The 23,600-nt window shown below is 55.3% G+C and overlaps 2 protein-coding genes and 1 pseudogene across 4 annotated transcripts in view; all 3 read right to left on the minus strand.

Moving 5' to 3' along the window:
- Positions 1-5,901: 5,901 nt before the first annotated feature.
- Positions 5,902-6,017, minus strand: LOC114707125 (annotated as a pseudogene).
- Positions 6,018-10,257: 4,240 nt separating this feature from the next.
- Foxj1 (forkhead box J1) lies at positions 10,258-15,892 on the minus strand. Its single transcript, XM_028889729.2, has 3 exons — positions 14,800-15,892; positions 13,650-14,315; positions 10,258-12,022 (listed from the first exon to the last, which is right to left on the minus strand). Exons 2-3 carry the CDS (start codon positions 14,145-14,147, stop codon positions 11,255-11,257), a joined length of 1,266 nt encoding a protein of 421 aa, XP_028745562.1. The 5' UTR covers positions 14,148-14,315; positions 14,800-15,892; the 3' UTR covers positions 10,258-11,254.
- A 96-nt stretch (positions 15,893-15,988) lies between these two features.
- Positions 15,989-23,600, minus strand: part of Rnf157 (ring finger protein 157) — a 74,139-nt gene continuing 66,527 nt past the window's right edge. For 2 of the 3 annotated variants that reach the window (XM_028889767.2, XM_037201323.1), the window contains one exon: positions 15,989-18,575. In XM_028889767.2, coding sequence (XP_028745600.1) covers positions 18,451-18,575 — 125 coding nt within the window. In that variant the 3' untranslated portion in view covers positions 15,989-18,450. Of the gene's footprint in view, positions 18,576-20,085; positions 20,127-23,600 lie in introns of all 3 variants that reach the window. The other variant, XM_028889768.1, reaches the window with a different exon arrangement.

Below are 23,600 nucleotides of genomic sequence, written 5' to 3' on the forward strand. Positions count from 1 at the left end.
CTGGAAAGGGTCACAACACAGAGCTGGAGTGTGGGTCCTGGTCTGCACCCCCATCTCTCCAGAGCAGTTGAAGCAGGCTCTGGACCAAGGAACACGGGGACTTTGGGTGAGAGGGGTCAGCCACCGATCTGCAAACAAAGCTGTTAAGTGCACCGGAGGAGTGAGACCCCAGACTCATCCCTGGACATGCCAGCCACCATCGCCTGGGTGAGACCCCAGACTCATCCCTGGACATGCCAGCCACCATCGCCTGGGTGAGACCCCAGACTCATCCCTGGACATGCCACCATCGCCTGGGTGAGACCCCAGACTCATCCCTGGACATGCCAGCCACCATCGCCTGGGTGAGACCCCAGACTCATCCCTGGACATGCCAGCCACCATCGCCCCAGCTCCACCCTTTTAGGAATAACCTTGGTCTGCCTGACTGTCTGTCTTTCTTTATTATGTTTTGTTTTGTTTGTTTTTTGAGACAGGGTTTCTCTGTGTAGCCCTGGCTGTCCGGGAACTCATTCCATAGACCAGGCTGGCCTCGAACTCAGCAATCTGCTGCCTCTGCCTCCTGAGTGCTGTTTTTAAAGAGACAGGTTTCTAATTCAAATTTAGGTAACCATTTTTTTCTCATTTGAATGTTAAAAAGATAAACCAGTTTGTGTTATGTGCTTGTAATCTCAGCACTCAGTAGGTGGAAGCAGGATAATGGGGATCAAGGCCCTTTTTTGCCATATCATGAGTTCAAGGCCAGCTTGAGCCTCATGAAAGCCTGTCGCAAAAAAAAAAAAAAAAAAAAAAAGAGGGGTCAGTAAGATGTCTCAATGGGTAAAGGCACTGGCTGCCCAAACCTGACAACCCAAGCCTGACCCTTGGAACTCCTAGACGTGGGGGAATGAGAGAACCAACTCTACAAAGCTGACTCCTGACATCCACTGTGCATTGTCACATGTGTGTGGTCCCTCCCCTGTCACACACACACACACACACACACACACACACACACACACACTAAAATTAAAATTAAAAAGGCAGGAAAGAGTTAAAAGGAACTAAGGGCTGGGATTCAGGCAAAAAGCAGAGTACCTGTCTAGCCTGCGTGAAGCCCTGGATGCACTATAAAAATAAACAGAAACAAACAAATAAATAAATGAGAGAAAGGCTCACTAGCTGCGGGTGGAAGGCATGCTGTAGTGAGTGAGGACAGTGACTGAGGAGACTGGGTAGCCAGTGGAACCAATTCCTGTGTGGACAGGTGTCAAGCTGGGCAAGATGAAGAATTTGAGGGTGCTTGGGCTGTTTCTGGGTAAGGAAGGGGGTCCTAGACCACTCGTTTCCCACAAGGGATCATACTTTGTGCACAGGAATCCAATCCTGCCTGCAAAGACAGTGATTACCTTGCAACGCCACAGGCGCCCAGCACTGCTGAGTGGTGGGAAGGGTCTGTGCAGGTCACCCTTCCAAAGCCCACATGTGTAAGGAAACAGCCGACCCGGTGAGTGGCTGACCCCTATGTCCAGCACCCAGGATCCTGGCCTTCCTCTCCGTAGCTGGGAATCCTAGCCTGACCTGACACCCATCTGAGTCTGGGCAGCTAGAAGCAGGAGGTCCTGGGGCCTGGCCAGGCCACCTGGTGTTCTGTCCCCCCTGTGACCTTCCCACCTCACACTGGACTTTTCCCTCTGCTCACACCCTGCAGTACTTCCCACCAGCCCTTAGCTCCCACATGTCCTGCTGTCCACCAGAGTGGCTTCACCTCACAGCCTCATTCTTTCTTACCTTCCTACCCACCTGAGAGGCTCCTCTTCCGCTGGGAGCACATTTCCAGTTCCCAGAGTGCCTGCCACCTCCCCCCACCCACCCCCCAGGATCTTCGGTCCACCCTGTCCTGCCGTGGGTATTTCCCTTCTCTAATCAGACACACTCAGACTCTCCCTTCCGAAAGGCTCCCCTTAGGCGTCTCCCCACTACAGCTGCCCTCCAGCTCCTCCTCCCCACTGTCCTGCGGAAGGCCACAGGGACCTCCAGAGCAAGGCTGGCTTCCTGGGCAGGGGTGCCAGGGCACAGCAGTGGCTCCCCACCTGAGCCTGGACTGCTGGGTACTCCTCCTTGCCTCAACAGTTCTGGCCCTTAGCCTAATTGTGACCCTTCCGGAAGTTTCAGCCATTCTCCCTGGGCTCAATTCTGAAAGAATCTGTTTTTCAACCATTGTGATCCCTATGTGTTGTCTGAACCATGGATCTGTCTTCTTCAGGCTTCTGGTAACTACCAGCTAATGGTTTCTCCTCTAAATAACTTGGGGGACACCCATAGGACATCCCAGAGTCAGCATCACCTCCTCTTACCTCACCTGGCTCCGTCTCACTCATATAATTTTTCTTTTCTTTTGAGACAGGGTCTCATGCAGCCTAAGCTGGCCTCTGACACACTATGTAGCCAAGGAAAACCTTAAATCCGTGATCCTCCTGGCATCTACCTCCAGGGTGTTAGGATTCCAGGCCTGCACACCAGGATTTTGAGGTTCTGGGAACTGGAGTCCAGGGCCTCATGCAGGCAAGGGGAGCCCCAGCCCAGTCCCAGCACTAACTATTCATTTTTCCAAGGCTGGATTTCATTTTGTAGCTTTATCTTCCCTGTTATGGAATATTAGTTGAAGATGTGTTACATCCATTTATGCTGTGGAACAATTGTTTAATGATGTTAATTCTTTGATGCTGCCTTTGTTTAACTCTGTGAAGCTGCAACTTCGCCTACCTAAAACACCTGATTGGTCTAATAAAGAGCTGAGCAGCCAATAGCAAGGCAGGAGAAAAGATAGGTGGGGCTGGCAGGCAGAGAGAATGGATAGGAGGAGAATGGGGGGGGGGACGAGAAAAGGAGGTGAGAAGGATGCCAGGAGCCAGCGACACAGCCACCTAGCCAGCCACACAGCCAGACACACAACCAGCCACACAGCCAGCCACACAGCCAGTCACACAGCCAGACACACAGCCAGACACACAGCCACACAGCCAGACACACAGCCACCTAGCCACATAGCTAGCCACACAGCCAGTCACACAGCCAGCCACACAGCCACCTAGCCACATAGCTAGCCACACAGCCAGTCACACAGCCAGCCACACAGCCACCTAGCCACATAGACAGCCACACAGCCAGCCACACAGCAGGCCACACAGCAGGCCACACAGCCAGCCACACAGCCACACAGCCACACAGCCACCTAGCCACATAGACAGCCACACAGCCAGCCACACAGCCACACAGCCAGCCACACAGCCAGCCATGGAGTAAGAAGGAAAGAAAAGAATATGGGATAGAGAAAGGTAAAAGCCCAAAGGCAAAAAGTAGATGGGATAATTTAAGTTAGAAAAGCTGGCTAGAAATAAGCCAAGCTGAGGTCAGGCATTTGCAAGTAAAAATAAGTCTCCGTGTATTTATTTGGGAGCTGGGTGCAGCCCACAAAGAGCTAAGAGTAAAAAAGTAACAGCTACACTTCCCAAATCCTGTTGAGAAGAGTCTTGGAGGAACCAGACGGAAACAAGCTAAGTTGACATTGTTTGTGGTTGGCATAGGTCAGCTATGACCCCCTGCCAGCCCTGGGGGCCACCACACACCGGAGTTAGGGGTGACCCAATCAATTGCTCTCCTTTACAAGCCGCCTGTGTCCAGCCTGTCCTGGGGCTGGTCTGTGTAGAACTGGGTGTCCCTGTGCCCTCTGCCTGCTCCCCCCAACCCTTCCCATGCTATCCAGTTGTCTTGAAAGACCTTCCTTCAGAAGAACCATGTGGAGCCTTTGAACATGAACACTTGAGCAAGGGGTGGGGTGGGGATCACTCTCCTTAAGAGTGACTTATGCCTCTTGGGGTCCAACAGAGGGACAGTGCTTAGCTAGTTCCCTTCTTCCTTGTTTTCCAGCTGAGGCCCTCCCCAATGCCTTACTCCCTCCAATAAAACCCAGAGTGGTGTGTGTGTGTGTGTGTGTGTGTGTGTGTGTGTGTGTGTGTGTGAAGTCCATCCGTGTCCATCTGTCTGCCCCACCTGCATCTCATTCCAGCCTTCCAGGTGGTCCCTATCAAGCCAGGGCTACTCTTTTATTAATTTGGTTTTTGTTTTTTGTTTGCCTTTTGAGACAGGGTTTCTTTATGTAACAGTCCTGGCTGTCCTGGAACTCACTCTGTAGACTTATGTAGCCCTTAGGAGGCCTTGAGCTTTTGATCATCCTGTTTCCACCTCCCAAGTGTTAGGATTACATATGTAGGCCACCAAGCCTCATTTATGTGTGCTAGGGATCAAACTCACGGAGGTTTCATGCACGTTAAGCAAATAGTACACCAACTGAGCGACATCTCCAGTCCCACCAGGGCTAATCTTTAGCCAAACACCAGGTGTTGGGGCCCTCAGCCTCTTCCTGGATCTTCCATGCCCTTAGTGTAGGATGCTGGCCTGATGGGCATGCTCACCCAATGTCTTACTTAGTGTTTCTACTGCTGAGATGAAACACTGTGACCAAAGGCAGCTTGGGGAGGAAAGGGTTATTTTAGTTTACAGTTTATACAATCCAGGAAGTCAGGGCAGGAACCCGGAGGCTGAAACTGAAGCAGAGGCCGTGGCTGAGAACCACTGCACTTCAGGCTGGGCCCTCATACAGCAATAAACTAAGAAAATGTACTACAGGCTTGCCTATAGTTCAGTCTGGTGGCAACGTTTTCTCATCTGAGGCTCCCTCTTCCAACATGGCCCTAGACCGTGTCAAGCTAATATAAGAAGGAGCCAGCACACTCGGGACCCCAGAGTGTCAGGCCCTGAAGCCTCAGACTCTGTTCTACCCTGGTACAGTGAGTTGGGCTAATGAGGACAGCTGAGTTGGCCACAGCTCTGTCCTGGGGACCTTGTGACCAGGGGACAGACCAGCGAATGGCCCATGTACTGACCCTCTAGGTTGGATGGAGTGGCCCCGGGTGTTGCTTCCATAAACCAGACCTGCCTTTTGGCCTTCTGTGGTTCTGACTCCCACCTAGAATGGATGCAGTCAAGACCTAGGGGATTGGAGGCCAGAAGGACCAGATCTTTCCCTTCACGACCTTCCTCCCTCCTCATCTGGCTCAAGTCTTCCACGGATCCCGGGCATGGAGGCCTCAGTCAACACTCAAGGCCTCTCTTGCCTTTTCCACAATGAAGGAACCCAAATATGCAGGGTCAACAAAGGGGTCTCTTCCTTTCTTCTATAACAAGGCAGTGCTGGCCAGCCTCCCAATTCTCCCTGAGCCTGAGTGCTCTGGCCCCAGACTGGACGCCGGTAGGTCAAGGTGCAGCTTCTGAAGTTTTGGGGGTGTCCTCAGGCTATGCCCCGGGAACTCCTTGGCATTACCGAAAGCATTTTGCTCAGGCTCCCTTGCTGTTTTTCATCCCAACAATTCATTAATTCATACATTCACTGTTCAGCACTCTGGCCACTGTGTTTAACACTTTCAGTGTGCGATTGGGCGGGATGGGCAGGTTGTCTGCCCACAGGACTCAGCTGACGCAGGAACAGGACATATGAAACCAATAACTCAGGCAGGGTTTGAGGGCCACTTAGTCCTCCCTACCTCACCTTACCCAGGCTATCTCAGGTACTATTAGCTTAAGGCAAGTTGGAGGGAACCTTGACACTCTATGGAGAAAGGGCCGGAGGGGGCAGGGTCACAGGTAGAGCCTATGGGTAAAGCTGGGCAAGGAGAGAACATTGGCGACTTCCTGGTCCCATGAACGGTTTAGTGTTTTCAGTTGTTTGTTGGTTGGTTGGTTTTGAGACAGGGTCTCTCTACATAACCCTGGATGTCCTGGATTTCACTATGTAGACCAGGCTGGCCTCGAACTCACAGAGACCCTTCTGCCTCAGGTGTGCACCCCCACCACACCTGGCTAATCCTAAAGCACCAGGTATTCCCAGGCAGTCCCCCATCCGGGTACTAACCAGGCCCACCTCTGCTTAGCTTCCAAGATCAGAGGAGATGGGCACATTCAGAGTGGAGGCCTTAGCAGAGGTGGGCTGATGGAGGTGGCAGTGACTGGCCATGTCCGGTTCCTGGGGGGGCTTGCTTTCCTAGAAGCTCAGCAGAGCTACCTCCAGGTAAAGAGCCTGGGGCCCCAGAACTCAGTTTCCCACTCTGCCTCAGAGGTGCTATGTCCCAAAGAGCAGGTGGGACCTGGGACCATCCACTTAGGACAGCAGGGGAGCTGGTCAGCAATGGAAGGGCCAGCAGGGAAGGCCCCCCATGGTCTCTCTTTGATTGCGGCACAGCTCCTTGGCTTCTGGGGGCACTGTCCTTTGAGGTGTCTGCCTGCTCCTGACGCACAGCACACAGGGAACATTCAGGCCCCAGCTTGCCCGCCTGTCCAGGTGGCTGTGACCTGCCTCACCCGGGAGAAGCAGGAGATGGGCACACGTCCTCTGGGAGAAAGGCAGTCGTCCCGTTCCCTCCCCCACCAAGGACTTCTGTGTACTTCATCTCCCGCTGAGCTGCAGCGCACACTACTTAGCACAGCCCTGGCGGGCACGGGTGGCCTCCCCGAGTCCCCTCCCCTTCCCAACATCTTCCCCTCCTGGGTCACCTGTGTTTTCCCTCTCTTCACACAAGAATGTGTCTGCAGGGCCTGGGCTGCTGTCCCATCCCATTGTTAACAACACCGCACCTCCGCTCCCCACAGGACAGGCCCAGGCCTGCCCCAGGGGCCAGCCGTCACCCCCTGCTGGAGTCCATATACACCTGTTTACCTTTGGGTCTCCGCCAAGGATGGAGCGGAGCTGCACCTGACTCCTGCCCAGTCCCCACTTCCTTCCCGTCCCCTCTGCTCCGCGCTGCCCAGGCGTGGGGGTGGGGACCCGGCTCAGCCCTGCAGGGCACCCAGCTCAATTGCTTCAGAACACTATAAATGGCAAGGGGTTCTCCCTGGGGACTTTCGGATGAGAGTCACGGGACCCCAAGGTGTCTTGTCCTATAGCACATTAAGTACCTGGGGCCAAGAATGGGAGGCCCCCAAGCTCAAAGCTTGGATCCTTTCTTGTGGCCACCTCCTGCCATCTCCCAGCTGGCAGTGGGGAGGATGTGTAGAAGAAAGAGAAGCTGGAAAGGCCGCAAGTCTGGGGACAGGGAGATCTTCCTTTGGGAAAGGGCTTTCCCCAAATACTTAAAAAATAGGGGGCGTTCAGCAGGAAATGGGAGCACAGGCCTTTTATCTAAGCACCTGGGGAGGCCGAGGCAGGATCTCTGTGAGTTTGAGGCCAGCCTGGTCTACCAAGCAAGTTCCAGGACAGCCAAGATTATTACACAGAGAAACCCTGTCTCGAAAAACAGGAAGGAAAAAAAAAGGGGTTCAGGGACTGGTGGCTGCAGAAGTGGGGTTTGAAGCCTCAAATTAAAGACCAGGCATCTGGGCTGTGGCATGGGCCTGGAACCGTTGGTACTCGGAAGGTCAAGACTTGTGCAGAGTACAGAGTGAGTTCAAGGCCAGAGTGAGCAACTTAGTGAGACCTTGTCTCAAACATAAGAACTATAGCTCTGTGTGCTGGGGATCTAACTTAGTGGCAGAGGGTTTCCTAATGTGTGTGAAGTCCTAAGTCCAAACCCCAGAACAACCACAAGCAAATCAAAATATAGAAATAAACCCATAAGTGTTGTGAAGAAAATGGGACCTTGTGTACTGCTGAAGGAACTATCCACAGACCAGTGGCCATGGAAAACAGTGCCTCACATAAGCCAATAAATAAAAATCAGAGCTGGGCGGTGGTGGCGCACCCCTTTAATCCCAGCACTCGAGAGGCAGAGGCAGGCGGATCTCTGTAAGCTCAAGGCCAGCCTGGGCTACAGAGTGAGTTCCAGGACAGCCAGAGCTACACAGAGAAACCCTGATTACAAACAAACAAACAAATAAATGAGATAAAAATAAAAATCAGGCCGGGCGGTGGTGGCGCACGCCTTTAATCCCAGCACTCGGGAGGCAGAGGCAGGTGGATCTCTGTGAGTTCGAGGCCAGTCTGGTCTCCAAAGCGAGTTCCAGGAAAGGCACAAAGCTACACAGAGAAACCCTGTCTGGAAAAACCAAAATAAATAAATAAATAGATAAAAATAAAAATCAGACACAAGACCACTATGTGTCTAGTAATCCAATCTACATGAGAAAGGAAGCACCTGCCCCGAGAGCTGGAGTCCTGAGCACAAAGCCATACAGAATACAGGAAGTCAGAAAAGACAGTGTGGGTTATAGGCCCCTGGCACAGCATCCCGCACAGCTTGGGGAGCTCTGTGGACTGGGTAGGTTAATATGCCTCCTAGTTTCAGGGAAGCACACGATGAAGTGTTCAGTGATAACGGGCACCATGCTCACCAGTGATGCTGCGTTTATTTGGTTGGGTGTTACACTGAACCCATAAAGCGAGGAGAGGTGGAGGCTCATGGGAAAGAGGGCTTGACCTTGTAAGCATGGGGTCCTGAGTATGTGTCTCAAGTACCCATGTCAAAAGCTGGGCATTGCTGCCCCTGCCTGTAACTCCAGAGCTGGAGGAGGGAGACGGGTCCATTGCAGAAGAACTCGACAGCCAACTGGCCTAGCCAAAACAGTGAGCTTGTGGCTCATGAGAGACTGTCTCAAGGTAATAAAGCAGAGAACAATGGAGGTCTGGGGAAGACAGGTGTGTCCCCCCCCCCCCCAGTGCAAACCCTCACAGTAGAAGAATGTGTGGACTTAAAAGAAAATCTCTGCTTGGGCCCCATTCAAGACTCTGGACTGATGGGTCCACGGTGCAGCATGAGCATCAGAATTTTGAAGGGTTCAGAGTGAACGTCAAGGGCAGCCAAGGGCATGCCTCGTTCTGTTCTGCGGTTCTGTTCTGCGTCTTTAGGCTTTGGCCTTGTATTCATCCAGGGGGCGGTTCTGCTTGCCCCAGACATTGCCTCTCTTTCCAGGATAGGCCCGGGGCAGGCAGTAACTCGCCCCACTGTCAACCAGGGTGTGCCCACCTTGGCCAGGGCCGAAGGCTGATCCCAGAGGCTAATGGAGAAGGCGGGCGCTGTCTTTGTTCTTTTAGCGCTGTGGTCTGTCCAGAGGAAGTGGGGTGGGGTAGGTGATGGAGAGAGGCAGAGGAAGGTGCGGAGCAGAGGCGCTGGTGGGGGGCAGCCCCTCTGTGTGCTGGGTGAAGCGCATGGGCTCTGTGAGGCCCCAGCCTGCCTGCCCTGCTGAGTGTGAGCCCTTCTGGAATATTTGGAATAATTAGCAAATGAAAGCAGCAGGTTATGCAGGGGAATGCCAGGCCGGCCTCCTGCCAAACTCAGGGACCGAGGGACAAGGGGAAAAGGGCTGAGGGGAAAGAGGGGCCGGTGGAGGCTGGACAGGGCTGCTCTGGACAGATGATGTTGTTCTGTGTGTGTGTGTGTGTGTGTGTGTGTGTGTGTGTGTGTGTGTGTCCTGAGTGTGCACCTGTGTTGCACACCTGTGTGTGAGACAGCTCTCACTGGGAGGGCTGCACACAAGGTGCCATGCAGGGATGAGTGAGGTGGTGGTGGTGGTGGTAGGGAAATGGGGACTGAAAGGGACACACACACTCTGTGCCTCAGTTTACCCATCAGAACTCTGGTAGGCTGGACCTCCACAGTTGGGGTGGGAGGCACAAGTCCCAGCACTAAGGTGGCCTCCTGCCTCCCCACCTGCGTCAGGTTGGGTCTGGTAAACATGCCTCAGAGTGGGATGTGGGGCGCTGGGGCTCCTCTGACCTCACACCCTGTCCCTCCAGGAAAGGGCGAAGGGAGGGCATGCTGGAAGGAGTCCTGGGAGGCAAGCCTGGGCAGGCCCTCGTGGTGGGGGATGGCTTGAGCCAGGGCACACTGGCCTTTGTGAGTCCTTGAGGTGAGGTGGAGCCAACCTCCTCTCTGTCTTTTGTTCCTCTGGGCCTGCAGCCCCAACTCTCCCATTGTGCAGATGGGGGTACTGAGGTGTGGGGTGCGAGAGCTCCCGAGAGAGCCACCCCTTGGCCTGTTACTCCCTGGGGACCTAGGTTGAGAGAGACCTCCTACAAACCCTCTCTGTCCCATTCTCCTGTTGACACTGAAAAGAAGTACATCAACCCCCCCCCACGTAACACACCCCCACACACACCACACACACCACACACACCACACACACACGCACCACACACACCACACACACCACACACACACGCACCACACACACCAGTGCTTCCACATTTGGCTCTTGCCTTTCCCAAAGAAAGCTGGAATGATGTCCATGTTCAAATTTTAAAAATTTTATTTTGAAAAAAAATTTTATTGTAAAGAACTTTACATGAAAAAGGTTAAATTGCCCCACGTGGAGGGTAGATATGGATTCCAGCCCCAGGGGTCAGGGTGGAGCAAGACCTGGTCCCCCCAATGCAGACAGGGCATAGGGGCTGTCCCCTTCCTGGTCCCAATGTTTCCAGCAAGCCGGGCATCCCTCCCAGTTAAGTCTTAGCTATAACTATTCTCACTATATTAGTCCCCCCCAACCTAGCAGCTTGGCTGCCCCTGCCCCCACCACCCCAAACCCCAACTTCCTGTTGCTCTCAGCCTCAAGCCAGGCCCAAAGGTTTGCAGCCTCCTCTCTGCCAGTGGGGGGCCCGGGAAGGGGCCCCAGAGGCCATAGCGACCGTCTTGCCCCACCTTGCCGCCCCCTCCCTGCGGCCTCTCCCTTCCTTCCCAGTCTCCTGCCACGACTCTCCTACCCAAGGCTGCCAGGGCCCCTGGGGAAGCTCTGCCGGGAGGGGCCTCCAGGGGGTTAATTTGCTGTCATCTAATTAGCATTTGTTGTACCTGGGAACTTTCTCTGGGTAGAGACCCAGGGAAGCAGCAGGAATGGTGAGATGATGCAGAGCTTTGAGGAGAGCCCTGTTCAGTTCCTCCCTGGCCTGGCAGGACCCCGCCAGGCTTCAGCTCTCACGGTGCCGAGGCCAGGGGCCTGCCTTTGCCAGTTCTTGGGCTTGGGGGAACATGGGTCAATGAAACACTGTGTGTATGGGGGTTGCTGAGGAGGGGAGGCAGCAGTTTTGGTCCTGGGCTCCCAGTTCCCAGTCTTCTGGGCTTGGACATGAGGACATCCCCAGCTGGCAGCAGTGTGGCCTCACGGAGCCAGCCTTCAGAGACCTGGCCCAGTCCCTGCCTGGGTGCTGAGATGTCCACGGGCCTGTCTTGGGAGGCAGTTCTGGGCCCTGACTTGGGCACTGTCCGGAGATGGGGTGGGGCCTGACCTCTTACAAGAAGGCCCCCACACTGGCCCAGTCCTGCAGGTCAGCGGCCAGGGTGGCATCCCCTGCTTCAAAGAGCGGCTCTGGGGGCAGGCAGCCACTGCCGCCCTCATCCCAGGGATGCTGGAGGAAGGATGTGGCCAGAAAGGTCTCATCGAAGTCCAGGCTGTCGGCAGCCTGCTCCCCCGGAGGGCCCCAGGTAGCAGGGCAATCGATGTGGCGGCCATGGACCGTCAGGTCCACATCTCCGTGAGAGGCGGGGCTCAGCGGGGGGCTCAGCTCCAAGGCCTCCAGTGAGCTCAGCTCTTCACCCAGAGTGCCAGCCTCGAAGATGGCCTCCCAGTCAAAGTTGCCTTTGAGGGGTTCCAGCTCCCCCTGCTCCTCCTGGGTCAGCAGCAATGTGCTAGGAGGCCTCAGGACCTTGGCCACCCTCTTGGGCAGCGGCTGCTTTCGCTTATGCCCCAGCCTGCCCTCTCCTGTGCCCCAGCCCCCCTCCCCGGTGGCCTCCTCGAACTCCCGCAACAGCTGCTGGGCCTCCGTGTTCACGGTCAGAGGCCCCCCCCAGGGGGCAGAGCTGGGCTCCTGCGAGGCCTGGCGGGCGAAGGCTGGGTGGATGTGGACCGGGGGCAGCCTCCGCTTCTTGAAGGCCCCACTGAGGAGGCGCTCTGCGTACTGGGGGTCGATGCGCCAGAAGCCCCCCTTGCCGGGCTCGTCCTTCTCTCGGGGCACTTTGATGAAGCATTTGTTCAGGGACAGGTTGTGGCGGATGGAATTCTGGGTACAGCGAGAGAACAAGAGAGAAAGCACAGGGGGGTCAGGGGGACAGCGGCGGAGGGGCACCGGGTGCTCCTGCCTGCTCCCCGCACCTTTCCTCTGCCTGGGGAGGGATGGGTCAACCCGGTGCCCTGACCAGGCGGCTGTGGCTCTGGGACTCTGGGACACCAGCCACAGGGCATAAGGAGCCCGAGTTGCGGTGGGTTGGGGGGGGGGTGCTGGCTTTTGTTCTCTGTTGCTGGGATATCTGCCTGCTCAGTCATCCGAGCTCTGAGCCACAGGGTGGCTCTCAGTGCCACCCCCTGTCATCCTCCCTCCCTCCCCTCCCCTGTTGCCTGCAGGTCCTGGCCAAAGCCCTAGGCTCCCCCACGGCCTGGACTGCCGGCTCCCTCTGCCTGGCTGGTTCCCTCTGTTTGTGAAGTGGGTGGGTTAAGAGAGGGGGCTGGGTGACGATGGATTGTGTGTGTGTGTGTGTGTGTGTGTGTGTGTGGTGGGAGATTAGTGACTCCTTGTTTGTTGAGCCGGCTGCTGGCCTAGGCCTTCACCCCCCACGGCCTTCTCTTCCCACCCAAACCTCAGTTGATTATTACCCAGTCAAGTGCAGAAGGCTCATTCCTGGGGCCTGCGTTGGCACAGGCCTTGAGTAAGGAGAGATGGGGATCTTCTGGCCCAGTGTTAGGGCCATTTGGAAACAGCTCAGGGTTGCGATCCTGCACCCTGCCTCCTTGGGTGCTTCGGAGAAGCCTGGGCAACCTTAGGCCTCTGTCTCCCCCACCTGGCCCCTGACATTGGGAGATGTTCAAAGCGGTGTCTGCCCGACCTTATCTTGCCTTGTTCATGCTTGGCTGCTTAGTTCTGTTCATGCTGGTGTCCAGGGGCCCAGGCTAGGCTAGCAGGGCAGGTAGGTGGACAGTGAGGCTTTGGCCAGCAAGGCCGGGTGTTTACGTGGCAGACTGGCCCACTGGCTGCTCTGCGCCAGGTTCCAGAGACTTGGAACCCGAAGCCTTGCAGCAGCAGGTGCCCCTGTGGAAAGCACCTGGCTCGGGTAATTGCCCCCCAAGGGAGGCTGGCTGGGGGTGGGGTGGGGGTGGAGGCAGGAAACTGGGGAGGAGTCGAGGTGGGAGGCTGGGTCAGTAGCTTTAGGGTGACCTCATGACCCCTCCACCTGGACAACCCATCTTCACATCCATACTGCTCATTTCTGCCCGACTGTCTAGACCAAATGCCAAAGGCAGGGTATAGAACCTGGCAGGAAGGCCACCTGGGTTCCACTTTTGAGTCCAGTTCTGACAAACTATCCTTGGGCAGAACAGTGTCTAGGAATTCTGGGACATGGGACAAGAACGTTCCTTATAGTATCATCCTCTTAGGAGGCTACACTGGCTACAGGACCGATGAATACGCCCTACTGTTTCCTCTTCTCCTAAAACCTCCACGTCTGCACCCCAAAGCCCTGGCTCCAAAAGGAGGGAGTGTTTCTGGAACTTGACAGGGGCCCTCTCGTGAGAGGTCCAAGCTCAAAGCTAGGTGCCTCCTTGGCCTTGTAGATCTGGTATGTGAATGTGGCCAAGTGCCAGAGCAGGGAGTGAGGAGGGAGTGATCGCCACCCACACCTCTTCTCCCCTACCTGCCAGGTGGGATCCGCATGGCGAAAGTAACAGAAGTTGTCCGTGATCCACTTGTAGATGGCCGACAGCGTGATCTTGGTGGCCTTGCTGGCCTGCATGGCCATGCAGATAAGAGTGGCATAGGAGTACGGTGGCTTCACATGCGGGTTGGTGGCATAGTCCACGTCGTCGGGGGGCGGGGCCTGCAGCCCCGGGGGCGCGCTTCGAGATGTGCATGACGATGTGGGTTTGCCGGGTGTGTGTGGCTGCCCAAGGCAGGCGGGGTCTGCCGCCAGGGGTGACCCGGGTGCGACCGAGCCCGGCACTTGGTAGTAGCCGTGGGGGTCGGTGCCCCCCGGGGGCAGAGTGGGGGCCTTGGCGTTGAGAATGGAGAATTCCTGCAGCCACTGCAGGCTGGTCAGGCTGTCATCCAGGGCGTCCGGCTCCTCCATGCCGCCCTCTGGCCCGGCCTCCTCCCCGGGCCCTGCTCCGCAGAGGCGCAGCCAGCTCTCCGCCATGTCTGCGGGGTCTCTCCGAGGGGGCGGTCAACATCCACGGGCTGAGCCGGGTGGCCCGCCGCGCTCTCCGGCCCGCTGGTACCCGAGGCTCCAGTTACACAGTCTCCAGAACACTCACTTCCATTCCGCGACCCGGGGGGTCGCCTCCTCCGAATACGAATGTGGGGCCTGCGGGAGCAACACGGAGCTGAGCGCTCTTCCCCTGCTTAGGAGGGAACCCCTCACATTCATCCTCCAGGCCTGTGGCCAGGTCAGGCAAGCGCAGAGCCCTGGTCTGACCCCTTTCTCCACCTCTCTCCATCTGCCCTTCGAGGACTCACTGGCCATAACGAGGGGAGATGGTAGGGAGGCCCAATCTAACTTTCTCCCAGAGAGTGGGAAACTAGGATCACTCCCCAGTAGTCCGGGAGGGCAGTACGACGCGGCTAGGGCAGGGGAGGTCGTCTGATCTTTGGAAAGGTATTAGGAGGATGTGGGTCCGGGAAAGGAAGGACACGGGGCCGAACTGTGGAGAGGCAGGAAGCGATCTCCCCTAAACTCCCCAGATTTCAGTCACTGGCCCCACCACTTCCGTGGGCGACCGATGGAATGGCTAGCCAGCAGATCCCGACGCCCTCCCGTTCCGTGGCCCACAGCCCTCCCGGTCGCTTACCTGGCTCAGAGCGCAGCCCGGCCAGAGGAAGGTTCTGGAAGAAGTTCCTCCCGCCTCCCGCGGCTCTCTGTCCCCAGCTCGAGGGCTCTGCTGGTGCCCCTCCTCGCCCCCCCCCCTCGCCCGACGGCGCTTCTCTGAGCGCCGACGGCCCGGGGACCGGCATTAAGTAGACGCTCGGAAGGCTTCTCCTGCTGCCATGGCGACGCTCCGCCCCTGTAAACAGCTTCCGCTGCGGTCATTGGCCAACCTGTCTCCAAGGAGACCGCGGGCCCTTGCTGCTCCTCTGGCGGCAACTCTCTGGAACTCCCTCGTTCTGCCGCCCTCTCCCGCGCCACCCAGCCCCCTACCCGCCACCGCGACCGGGTTCTGCGCATTCCCGCCCGACAGCCCCGCGCTGGGTCGCACGCTGGGTGCTCGGCTCCCGCCCGAGGCCCCGGGAACCCCTCCCCCACGCGTCGGGTATGACCGCTGCGGGAACCGAGCCCCGGATTCTGGAGACCAAGTCTCGGGGAACCATGGCCTGGGAGTCTTTCCCCTCACTGGTCTGCCAGTGGCCTTTGTTTGGTTTCTGAGGCCTTCCCCTGGTCCCCGAGTGTCTTCTCTGGTGCCCGCAGGCAAGTGTGACTCTCTGATGCCACCTGTCGCTTAGATCCGCAGAAACGGCCACACAGCTCGCAGACATGCCGAGGCGGGTAGGGTAACCCAGCGTCTCCCGGTAAGCAGCCCGCCCACTCACCCTGCTCAAATTCCCAGAAGCTGGCATTCCAGGGGCCTTTGCCGAGGTGCCTCTCCTCCCAGACAGCCGAGGAAGCGGAGCCAGTGGGTAACAACAGGAGAGACACGGCCTGTCAGACCCTCTCAGAGGCTATTTGTTCTGCTGATTAAGCCAGGAACTGGTTAAGTGTTAGGACTCTGGGCCCTCGCCTTCCCTGCTGCCACCAGCTCTGCGATCCTTTAATTATTGAGGAGCTGCAGGATTGGAAGTTCTCCGGTTTAAGGCGACTGCAGGGGCGGATAGGGCTCAGCTAGGAATGGAGCTGGGCGAGTGGCCTTGTATCCAGATCATGCAGAAATCTGTCTGGAACCCAAGAGCTGCCTCGCCCATTCCTCCACCTCCAGATCCTCGAGTAAAAACACTGAAGGGTGCCCGAGCCACTCCGACAGAAACATTCACAAACGAACAACTCACTTTGTAGTTAACAGCTCCCCTTCCCTTGTAAACAGCTTTATTCACTTTTAGGAATCATGCAGCAATCCATAAATATTGCATCTTGATGTCCCCACTGTAGTGTGCCAACAAGTGTACTCCAGGGAATGTGAAGGGTACACAGACGGCACAAACAAACAGCACACACGCACACGCTCGCGCACACACACGCTCGCGCACACACACACACTTGCACACACCAGGTGTGCAGCCCCTAAAACAAAGTGAGCAATCAGCATGCCAACACCAGGTAGACAGGACTAGCTCCCCAGTGAGATGGCTTAGTGTTTGGGTCCAGATGCCGCAAGGGTAGGAACTCTGGGGGGTGAAATCAGGGAAACAAGAAGACTCCCGGGGGAAACCGAGGTCACTACAGTACCACAGCACGGAAGAGTGCAGTGGTAGTGTGGGGAGGAGGTGCCCCACCCCATCCTTGGACAAATCCTGACAAGGAGACTGTTTCGAGTGTGGCATCTGATGGAGATCCACCCCTGTGGATGAGCTATTTCTGCTTGCCAAGAACTAAAAGTACAGAGTATGGGGTCTGGGACAGCAAGACACAGCAATGGGTGCTGTAGCCTAGGTACTGGGTTATGTGGCTTAGGCCAACTGAGCACTCGCTGTGAGGAAAGGGGGAAGGGCTGATCAGAATGGCTTTCTTTCTTTCTTTTTTGAGGGTTCCTGACCACTGTGGCTACTGTTTACCTGAATCTCCTTCATCTCAGCTAGCTCCTTCCTCCTTCCAGGTCACACCACACTGTGAATACTGCTTACCTACTGCCCACCAGGGGAGGAGGTGGGTCTATGTGCCACCACCCCAGGCTAAGGGAACTTCCCTGGTGCTTTTGCTTCATCGAGGAAGTATGGTTATTGCTCAGTTTATACTGGTGTAAAGCGTAAGTGTGAAAGGGATGCCAGAATGCTGGGGGGAGGAAAGGCCATCAAGTGGGCTTGAAATGGCCGAGTCCACAGGGTGTTCAGAAAGGGTGCACGTGGGATCTCAGACTCAGTCGATCACACCTCAGGCACAACAGCAGACTCCCTCTAGGAGTGCGGTTTCCACATTCCTGGCCTCTGCAACCACACAAAAGGTACAGAGACCTGTATAGTGGTGTAGGCCTGTAATCCTAATGCTCGTGCAGCACAGGCAGAAAAATCAGAAGTTCAAGGTCATCCCCGGTTGCATACCAAGCTTGAGGCCAAACTCTTCACCCCACCCCTCAGAACCCTGGGCACTGGTGGTTTTGGAAAGCTTCTGTAGGAGCCCACTTACAAAGGCTAAAGCTCCTCATATCTCTCACCGTCGTAAGTCACTCTTTCTAATCTTGATCCCAAACCATCTCACGTTTCACTGACAAACTACCTTTTCCAAAAGCCAGTAGACAGGCTATTGGAGGAGCCACAAGAAATCCATCGAGCTGAAAAAGGTGGGACACCCAACAATTTCCTGCCATCTTGCAGCCATGACTCTGTCGGAGCGCTGAATGGGCGGCATCTCTAAGCACTGGTGGGCCCATGGAGAGGCTGCCCCTCTCATCTGTCACAGCTGAAAGGCAGGGGAGGGATACACTAGGGTAGGGAGTCTTCTAATCCTTTGGTCCCAGGTGATCCTGTGCTGGCCGCAGCCTCCCTACTTCCCTTGGGAGCCTGTGCACCAGTTTGAGAACCATGGGTCCACACTCTTAGCTTAGTTTCTCAACTATTAAGAGAGAGGAGAGAAAGGGCAGTCAGGTTTGAGACTCCCTCTCAATGGCTGTAGTGAAGATGAGCAATGGGAAGGGTCAGCCCTAGCACTGTACACAGGGGTGGCTCAGCAGGCCCTCCTGACTGCACCTGAGGAGGACAAGGCCTTGCAAGGGTGACGATCCTAGCTGGGGGCACAGGAGGCACAGGAGACCAGCTCTGTTAGCAGATCTGGCTTTCAACCAACCTTCTGGCTGCTACCATCACCCTTAGCCTTGAGAAAGGAACTCCTGGTGCTCTGGGAGGCCAGAGTGCAGGAGGCCTCCCTCACATTGCTAACCCTGGCCACTTCAAGTTAGGTTTCTAATTGGTCATGAGGTGCCAGAAACCAGAACCTGTCCATGGGAGTCTGTAACCAAGTTACCAAAACTCCCCAGTCTTCCTGGTCTCTCCTCAGACGAGAAAAGGCCAAAGAAACAACCAGGCCTGGCCCTCAGTCAACTGGCCCACTGGGCTTGGCTGCTGCATGACAGTTCACTGGAGGATCAGCCCACATGGAGGAAGGCTTCAGGTTCTTTCTGAGAGGGTAAGGATCATGGGTACAGGAGATGAGGCTGGCAGAGGGCTGCACTCCACACCCTGCCTCCATGTGAGTATAAAGTCCACACGTCTTGTTGAAGATGCCCAGAGGGCCTGTGGTCCAGTGAGAACAGATGGAATGCAAGGACAGGAGGGGAGCCCAGGTCCAGGTGCAGGTGCCCTCAGACAGCCAAAGGATCCCATACACAAGGCCTGTTCTCTTCAGGGTCCTCCGGGCTGCTAGATGAGAAGTGCCGGCACTGGGTATTGTGACGGTTGACTATGTTATCATCATGCTGCCAGGTACCTGGAGAGGAAAATCAAAGGTTATGGGAGCCATACCTTAGACCAAGTCTACATGGTGTCTCCAGCAGGGCAGCACAGGAGTCAATGCAGAAGCTAGCAGGATGTGTGTGACCTGAAACTCCTGAGTGTGTGAGCCACTCATGAATGGAAGAGTAGGGACATGTTCCAGGGCTGTACCTTCCTAACTAGTCATTGCCTGTGACCCTTGGACAGATGGACACTGCAGGTGTTCTTGCTCATGAACTTACCTAGCATCCATTCTGCATGTCAAGTACTTGGTTCTAGACTTTGCCTATGTTAAGAGGCTGAGCCAAGATGCTTCCTCCATGGAAGGCAGATGTGCAAAGAGCACGCTTCTCCTGACCTACAGCCTTGTGTTTGCTGTGGGAGCCAGGGGGTAGGAAGGGGCTGGCTCCATAGCAGGCCGGGGAGGGAGGGCTTGGGTGGGACAAAGCGTGGTGTTCAGAGCCCTTCCTCTCTGCCTCTGCTTCTCATCTCCTCCTCATCTGAGCATCTGGGGTTCCAGGATGCTGTTTGTCACATATACCTCTCTCCCAAGCCTTGGCTGCCTCTGCGCTCAAAGTAGAAACTCATCCCTGCGACCTCTCTGCTTAATGCTCTGAGGCAACCTACCAACACCTGTATTTGCTCTTCCTACTCACATCCACATCTGCATGGCACCTACCTGGGCCTCGTCCCTAATTCATAGCTATCAGTGGTCTGATCTTTGGCAGGCCACCTTACTTAGGGCCCTGGCTTTCTCGTATGTCCAACTAGGTGAGTGTGGACCTCACAAGTTTGCCGTGAGGCCGGCATGAGGCCACATGTAAGTATGTCAGCAGCACACCTGACTCAGAAATGTGCTGTGACCAGTTCCCTGACAGCTTGGTCTGGAGGACCCTCATATATTCCCTGGGTCCCGTCGTCCAAGCTGGCAAGTTAGCTCTCTGTTCCATTCTCTCTAGAAGAGCCAGTGTGTTCTTTATATAGTGACAGGCAGGGCCTTACACTTTCCAGGCCCCATGGTACATATATATACACTTTTGCACTCTGGAGCTCAGAAAGGTGTATGGCCAGAGGAGTGGGGTGGGGGTGGGGCTTTTCCCGTATGTGAGGTCAGCTAACTCTAGTGTTGTTCTGAGACCAACTTACAAATGGCTAGTCAGCCTCAGGGTCAGTAGGCTGAAGACACAAAGCCCTGGAATGGCATACATGCTAAGATGAAGCAGGTATCAACTGCTTATTCCTTGTAAATGTCCTGGCGTGGAATCTCTCCCGAGGCTAGAGTGACAGTCCACAGTGGAGACCCAGGAAAGGAGGGGAACAGGGTCTTTCACACCTAAACTGCCCATGGGCTCTTTGCTCCTTGGAGCATGAGTCAAAGGTGCTTCTTCCCCTTGGCAGGCGGCACTCTGAGTGGAGGGGAGAGTGTCAAGAAAAAGGATGTTCAGTCAGGAACCCCAGATAAAATGAGTGGGTCGTTCAATTATATAATTTGGTAGATGTCATACCTATTCCTCAATGTTTATGGGGCAGGACTCCGGAGCTGCGGCTGTTCAGTAGGAGAGACCAAAAGCAAATGGTAAACAAGAGAGAAGACACACACACACACACACACACACACACACACACACACACAAAGTAAAACAGCAGCAGCCACATCACCAGCATCATGGTCACTGCTGCCAGCATCCATGACACTGGGCCTGAGGCTGTCCTGACCAAATTCACAGGCGTCCTTATGCAGCATCTGCTGCCCTAGGGCTGCAGACCGTTCCTTGTAGAGCAGGCTAGGGTGCAGAGGGCCTTGTGCAGTGAAGGGATGCGGTGAGAGATGAGGTGTCCTTCGCCCTGGAAGCCCTGCTGCTGTTGCCTCTGCCTCTCTACAGCCCGCTCAGAGGACAGCCTGGACAGAGCTTGGAGACCTGAACTCCCTGGGGTGGGTGGGTGGGGAAACAGCGGTGCTTTCCATTTGTTCCCTTTTGGGGAATCAGAAATGAGAGGAGGAAGAGACCTCCAGAGGCTGGCAGACTTAGGGACCCTTGGCACGGCTCTCTGTGTCCCTACTAATGTGCTGATTAAACTCAAGGGCTGTTTCCCCTCAGAGCCTGCTACTGCAAACATTCCCTAAGCATCTCTTTTAAAGACAGGATCTCCCTTTGTAGCCCTTGCTGGCCTAGAACTTGATATATAGACGAGGCTAACCTCAAACTCATAGAAAATCTGCCTGCCTCTGCCTCCTGAGTGCTGGGACAAAAAATGTGCATGACCACATCTTAATTTTACATCATGAGGCTTGAAGAGAGGAGTAACTTGAACTTCAGGTCTGTATATATATTTTTAGATTTTACTGCATAGGCCTACTCCTGTATTACTCAGTCACGTAACAACTGTTTGTATTTTCACTAAAAACCCGTTATCTCCTCCCTTTTCCATCACATGTATTACCCAGGGCCTTGTAGAATGTTCACCTGCCCCCCATCAGTCTCTGCCACCCATGTACATCCTTAGAAGCCACACTGACTTCACATGGTCATGCAGTTCCTATCATACCCCCTTCCAACCGTCAGGGGCACTTTCAGAATGTACTGGGCTCTAACGTGAGGGACCAGACACTACCCTCTGTCTTGGGGCCTTTGAAGGCCTGGAAGCTTCTTAGTGGAGAAGAGCTGCAATGTATGGCGCCCTCTAAGGCCCTCACAACCCTGGTGAGGATGGCTTTCTTAGCGGAGTGTGACACACGTGATCCAGGGAAGCACCCTCCACCCTTCTTGGCCTTCCCCTGACTGTGCTCTCCACGTGTCCCATGACAGGGTGGCACCTCTTTAAAGAGGGACCCAGACTCAGGCAGGGCAGGGCCTGTGGGAAGTGACCCTTCTGGGGAAAAAGAGTATTCAAGAATAGTGAGGAGCAAGCCAGCCTGTGGCTCCCAGGGTGGGCTGAGAGTCCACCAACGGTTGAGTGTGAAAGGAGTTAGTCCGGGAACCTGCACGCAGACTCTCCTGGCTCTGACCAGGAGATACCTCAGAGTAGCCGGGCACCTTTGCTATCAGGGTGGTTCTGGCAGAAGCGGCAGAGGGGCACGTCTCCCCCCTGCAAGAGCCCCTGGGCTTTAGGGCACTTCCTAAGGCTCTGTGTACATTGAGAGATGTTTGCACCCTAGTCTCTCCTGACAGCACCGCAGGTGACTGACTCCATGTCTGGCCAAACTGAGAACCCCATTTCACCTCAGAAAGGCTGGCGCTTGGCATTACTGTAGGAAAGCCATGGCTGTTTGCTTCCTTTGGGGACTCTTCTGTCCCCAGACTGCACCCCTCCCCATAAATGAAGACTTTGCACTGACAAGCAGGTTGTTGGGAGGGAGGCTTGGAGAGGAGGAAGCAGAAAGAACAAGCTTGGTTTCCATGGCACCGTGGGCTCCAACAGTGACAGTGGCTCCCCTTCTGCCAAAAGCCGGGCTCAGTGAAGAAGCCCTTGTGGAGAGGCTGGCCAGCAGAAAGCTGCACAGACACAGGCACCAGCCTCACCCTATGAACAACCAAGAATGCCTACCCCATGGTCCTTGCCACAGAAGCAGGCCTGTCCTTACTGAACAGAAATGCGTATATTCCCACACATTCTTTCCTCAAACTCTTTAGTGTACTGAACATAGGCCCTTGCCAGTTAGGAGCTGGAAGCTTGTCTAGAGCCCTAAGCGAGAGCCCTTCGAGTGCACACACCAGTAAGCTTGCTGTCGGGCTGAGCAGAGGCAGGACAGTGCTGGCACAGAGTGAACATGAACTTTCACACAAGTCAGAGAACATGAATGAGTTAAAAAATGAGCAAACCGGACAGACAGGCCTACATCTGGCATAAAGACATGGAACACAAATGGACAGATGGAAGCAAGGCCAGGCGTGGGAAGGCAGGGGTGAGTGTGCCTGGTCTCCAGCAGCTCCAGTCCAGGCTTAACTGGGCAGGAGGCGGCCGTATGCATCAACGTCCTCCGCCATGCTCGGGCGGGAAGGGAGTGTGCCTGGGGCCTGTGCGGGAGAAGCAGATGATCTGATGCTGTCTCTCAGGTCTCGCTGAAGGCTGGGACCTGGGACCTGTTTGTCCTGTTTAGTTTATCTTCAGGACAAACTAAACAGAATAACTGAAGTGCCCTTGGAAGGCCGGAGAAAGTTTCTCCTGAGCAGCTGGCTTCCCTTGCCACAGGCTTGCATGGGGCCGGGGCCTGCTGGGACCGTACCTGGCACAGGCTGAAGGAGCGTGGTGGCCACGGAAGGAAGGGCCTGTGGCTTAACACCTTCAGCTACTTCGCTGAGCGATAAAGCACTGGACCCAGGAGTGGCTGTTCTGAAGCTGAAGCAGGTCTTCACCGGGCGACACGGGATTCAAGGGCGGTGTGAAGGGAGTCTGTGCTGAAGCCAGGAGGGACATCTGGCCCAGGCAAGGCACTTACTTAGCAAGTGGGTTTTGATGCTACTGAAAGGGCACACTGAAGCCAGTGCTCAATTGTGGTCTGTTTTATTTTTGGTTTTCAAGATGGTTTCTCTGTTGTAGCTCTGGCTATCCTGGAACTCGGTCTGTAGACCAGGCTGGCCTCGAACTCAGAGAGTCACCTCCTTCTTCCTCCCAAGTGCTAGGGTTAAAGGCGTGCACCACTGCCGCCCAGCTTAATTTTATTTTTTGGGGGGACTAGGTCTTGCAATTGAGCTCCTGGTCTGTAGCTTGCAGTGATCCGGCTGCCTCTGTTTCCAAAGTCTGGGATTATAGGAGTGTGCTAGTGTGACTGGCCTTGAATAATTAACATGGCTGGTTTGCAGATTCAGTTTGAAGTCATGAAGAGAAACAGGGGCATGCTGAGAAGTTGGGGCCTCAGAGAACCAAGTATCCCTGCCCTCTGGCTTCTCATTTGGGATTCAAGGCTTACATGTGTGATCACTGTAGACCTAAAGCTCACTGGATCAGAAAGCCATTCATTGGCCTGCAAGATCTTTTAGATTTCTTTGTGATCCTCAAACATATGTCCCTTGAGAGCTAT

This window comes from Peromyscus leucopus, chromosome 8b (genome assembly GCF_004664715.2).
Source record: "Peromyscus leucopus breed LL Stock chromosome 8b, UCI_PerLeu_2.1, whole genome shotgun sequence".
Taxonomy (NCBI): Eukaryota; Metazoa; Chordata; class Mammalia; order Rodentia; family Cricetidae; genus Peromyscus; species Peromyscus leucopus.

Excerpts from the sequence above, each read along its gene's own strand:
- Foxj1 (XM_028889729.2), bottom strand. The coding sequence starts at position 14,147 with ATGGCGGAGAGCTGGCTGCGCCTCTGCGGAGCAGGGCCCGGGGAGGAG. Across the intron at positions 12,023-13,649 it reads ATGCGGATCCCACCTGGCAG|AATTCCATCCGCCACAACCT; the intron begins GTAGGGGAGAAG and ends CGCTGTACCCAG.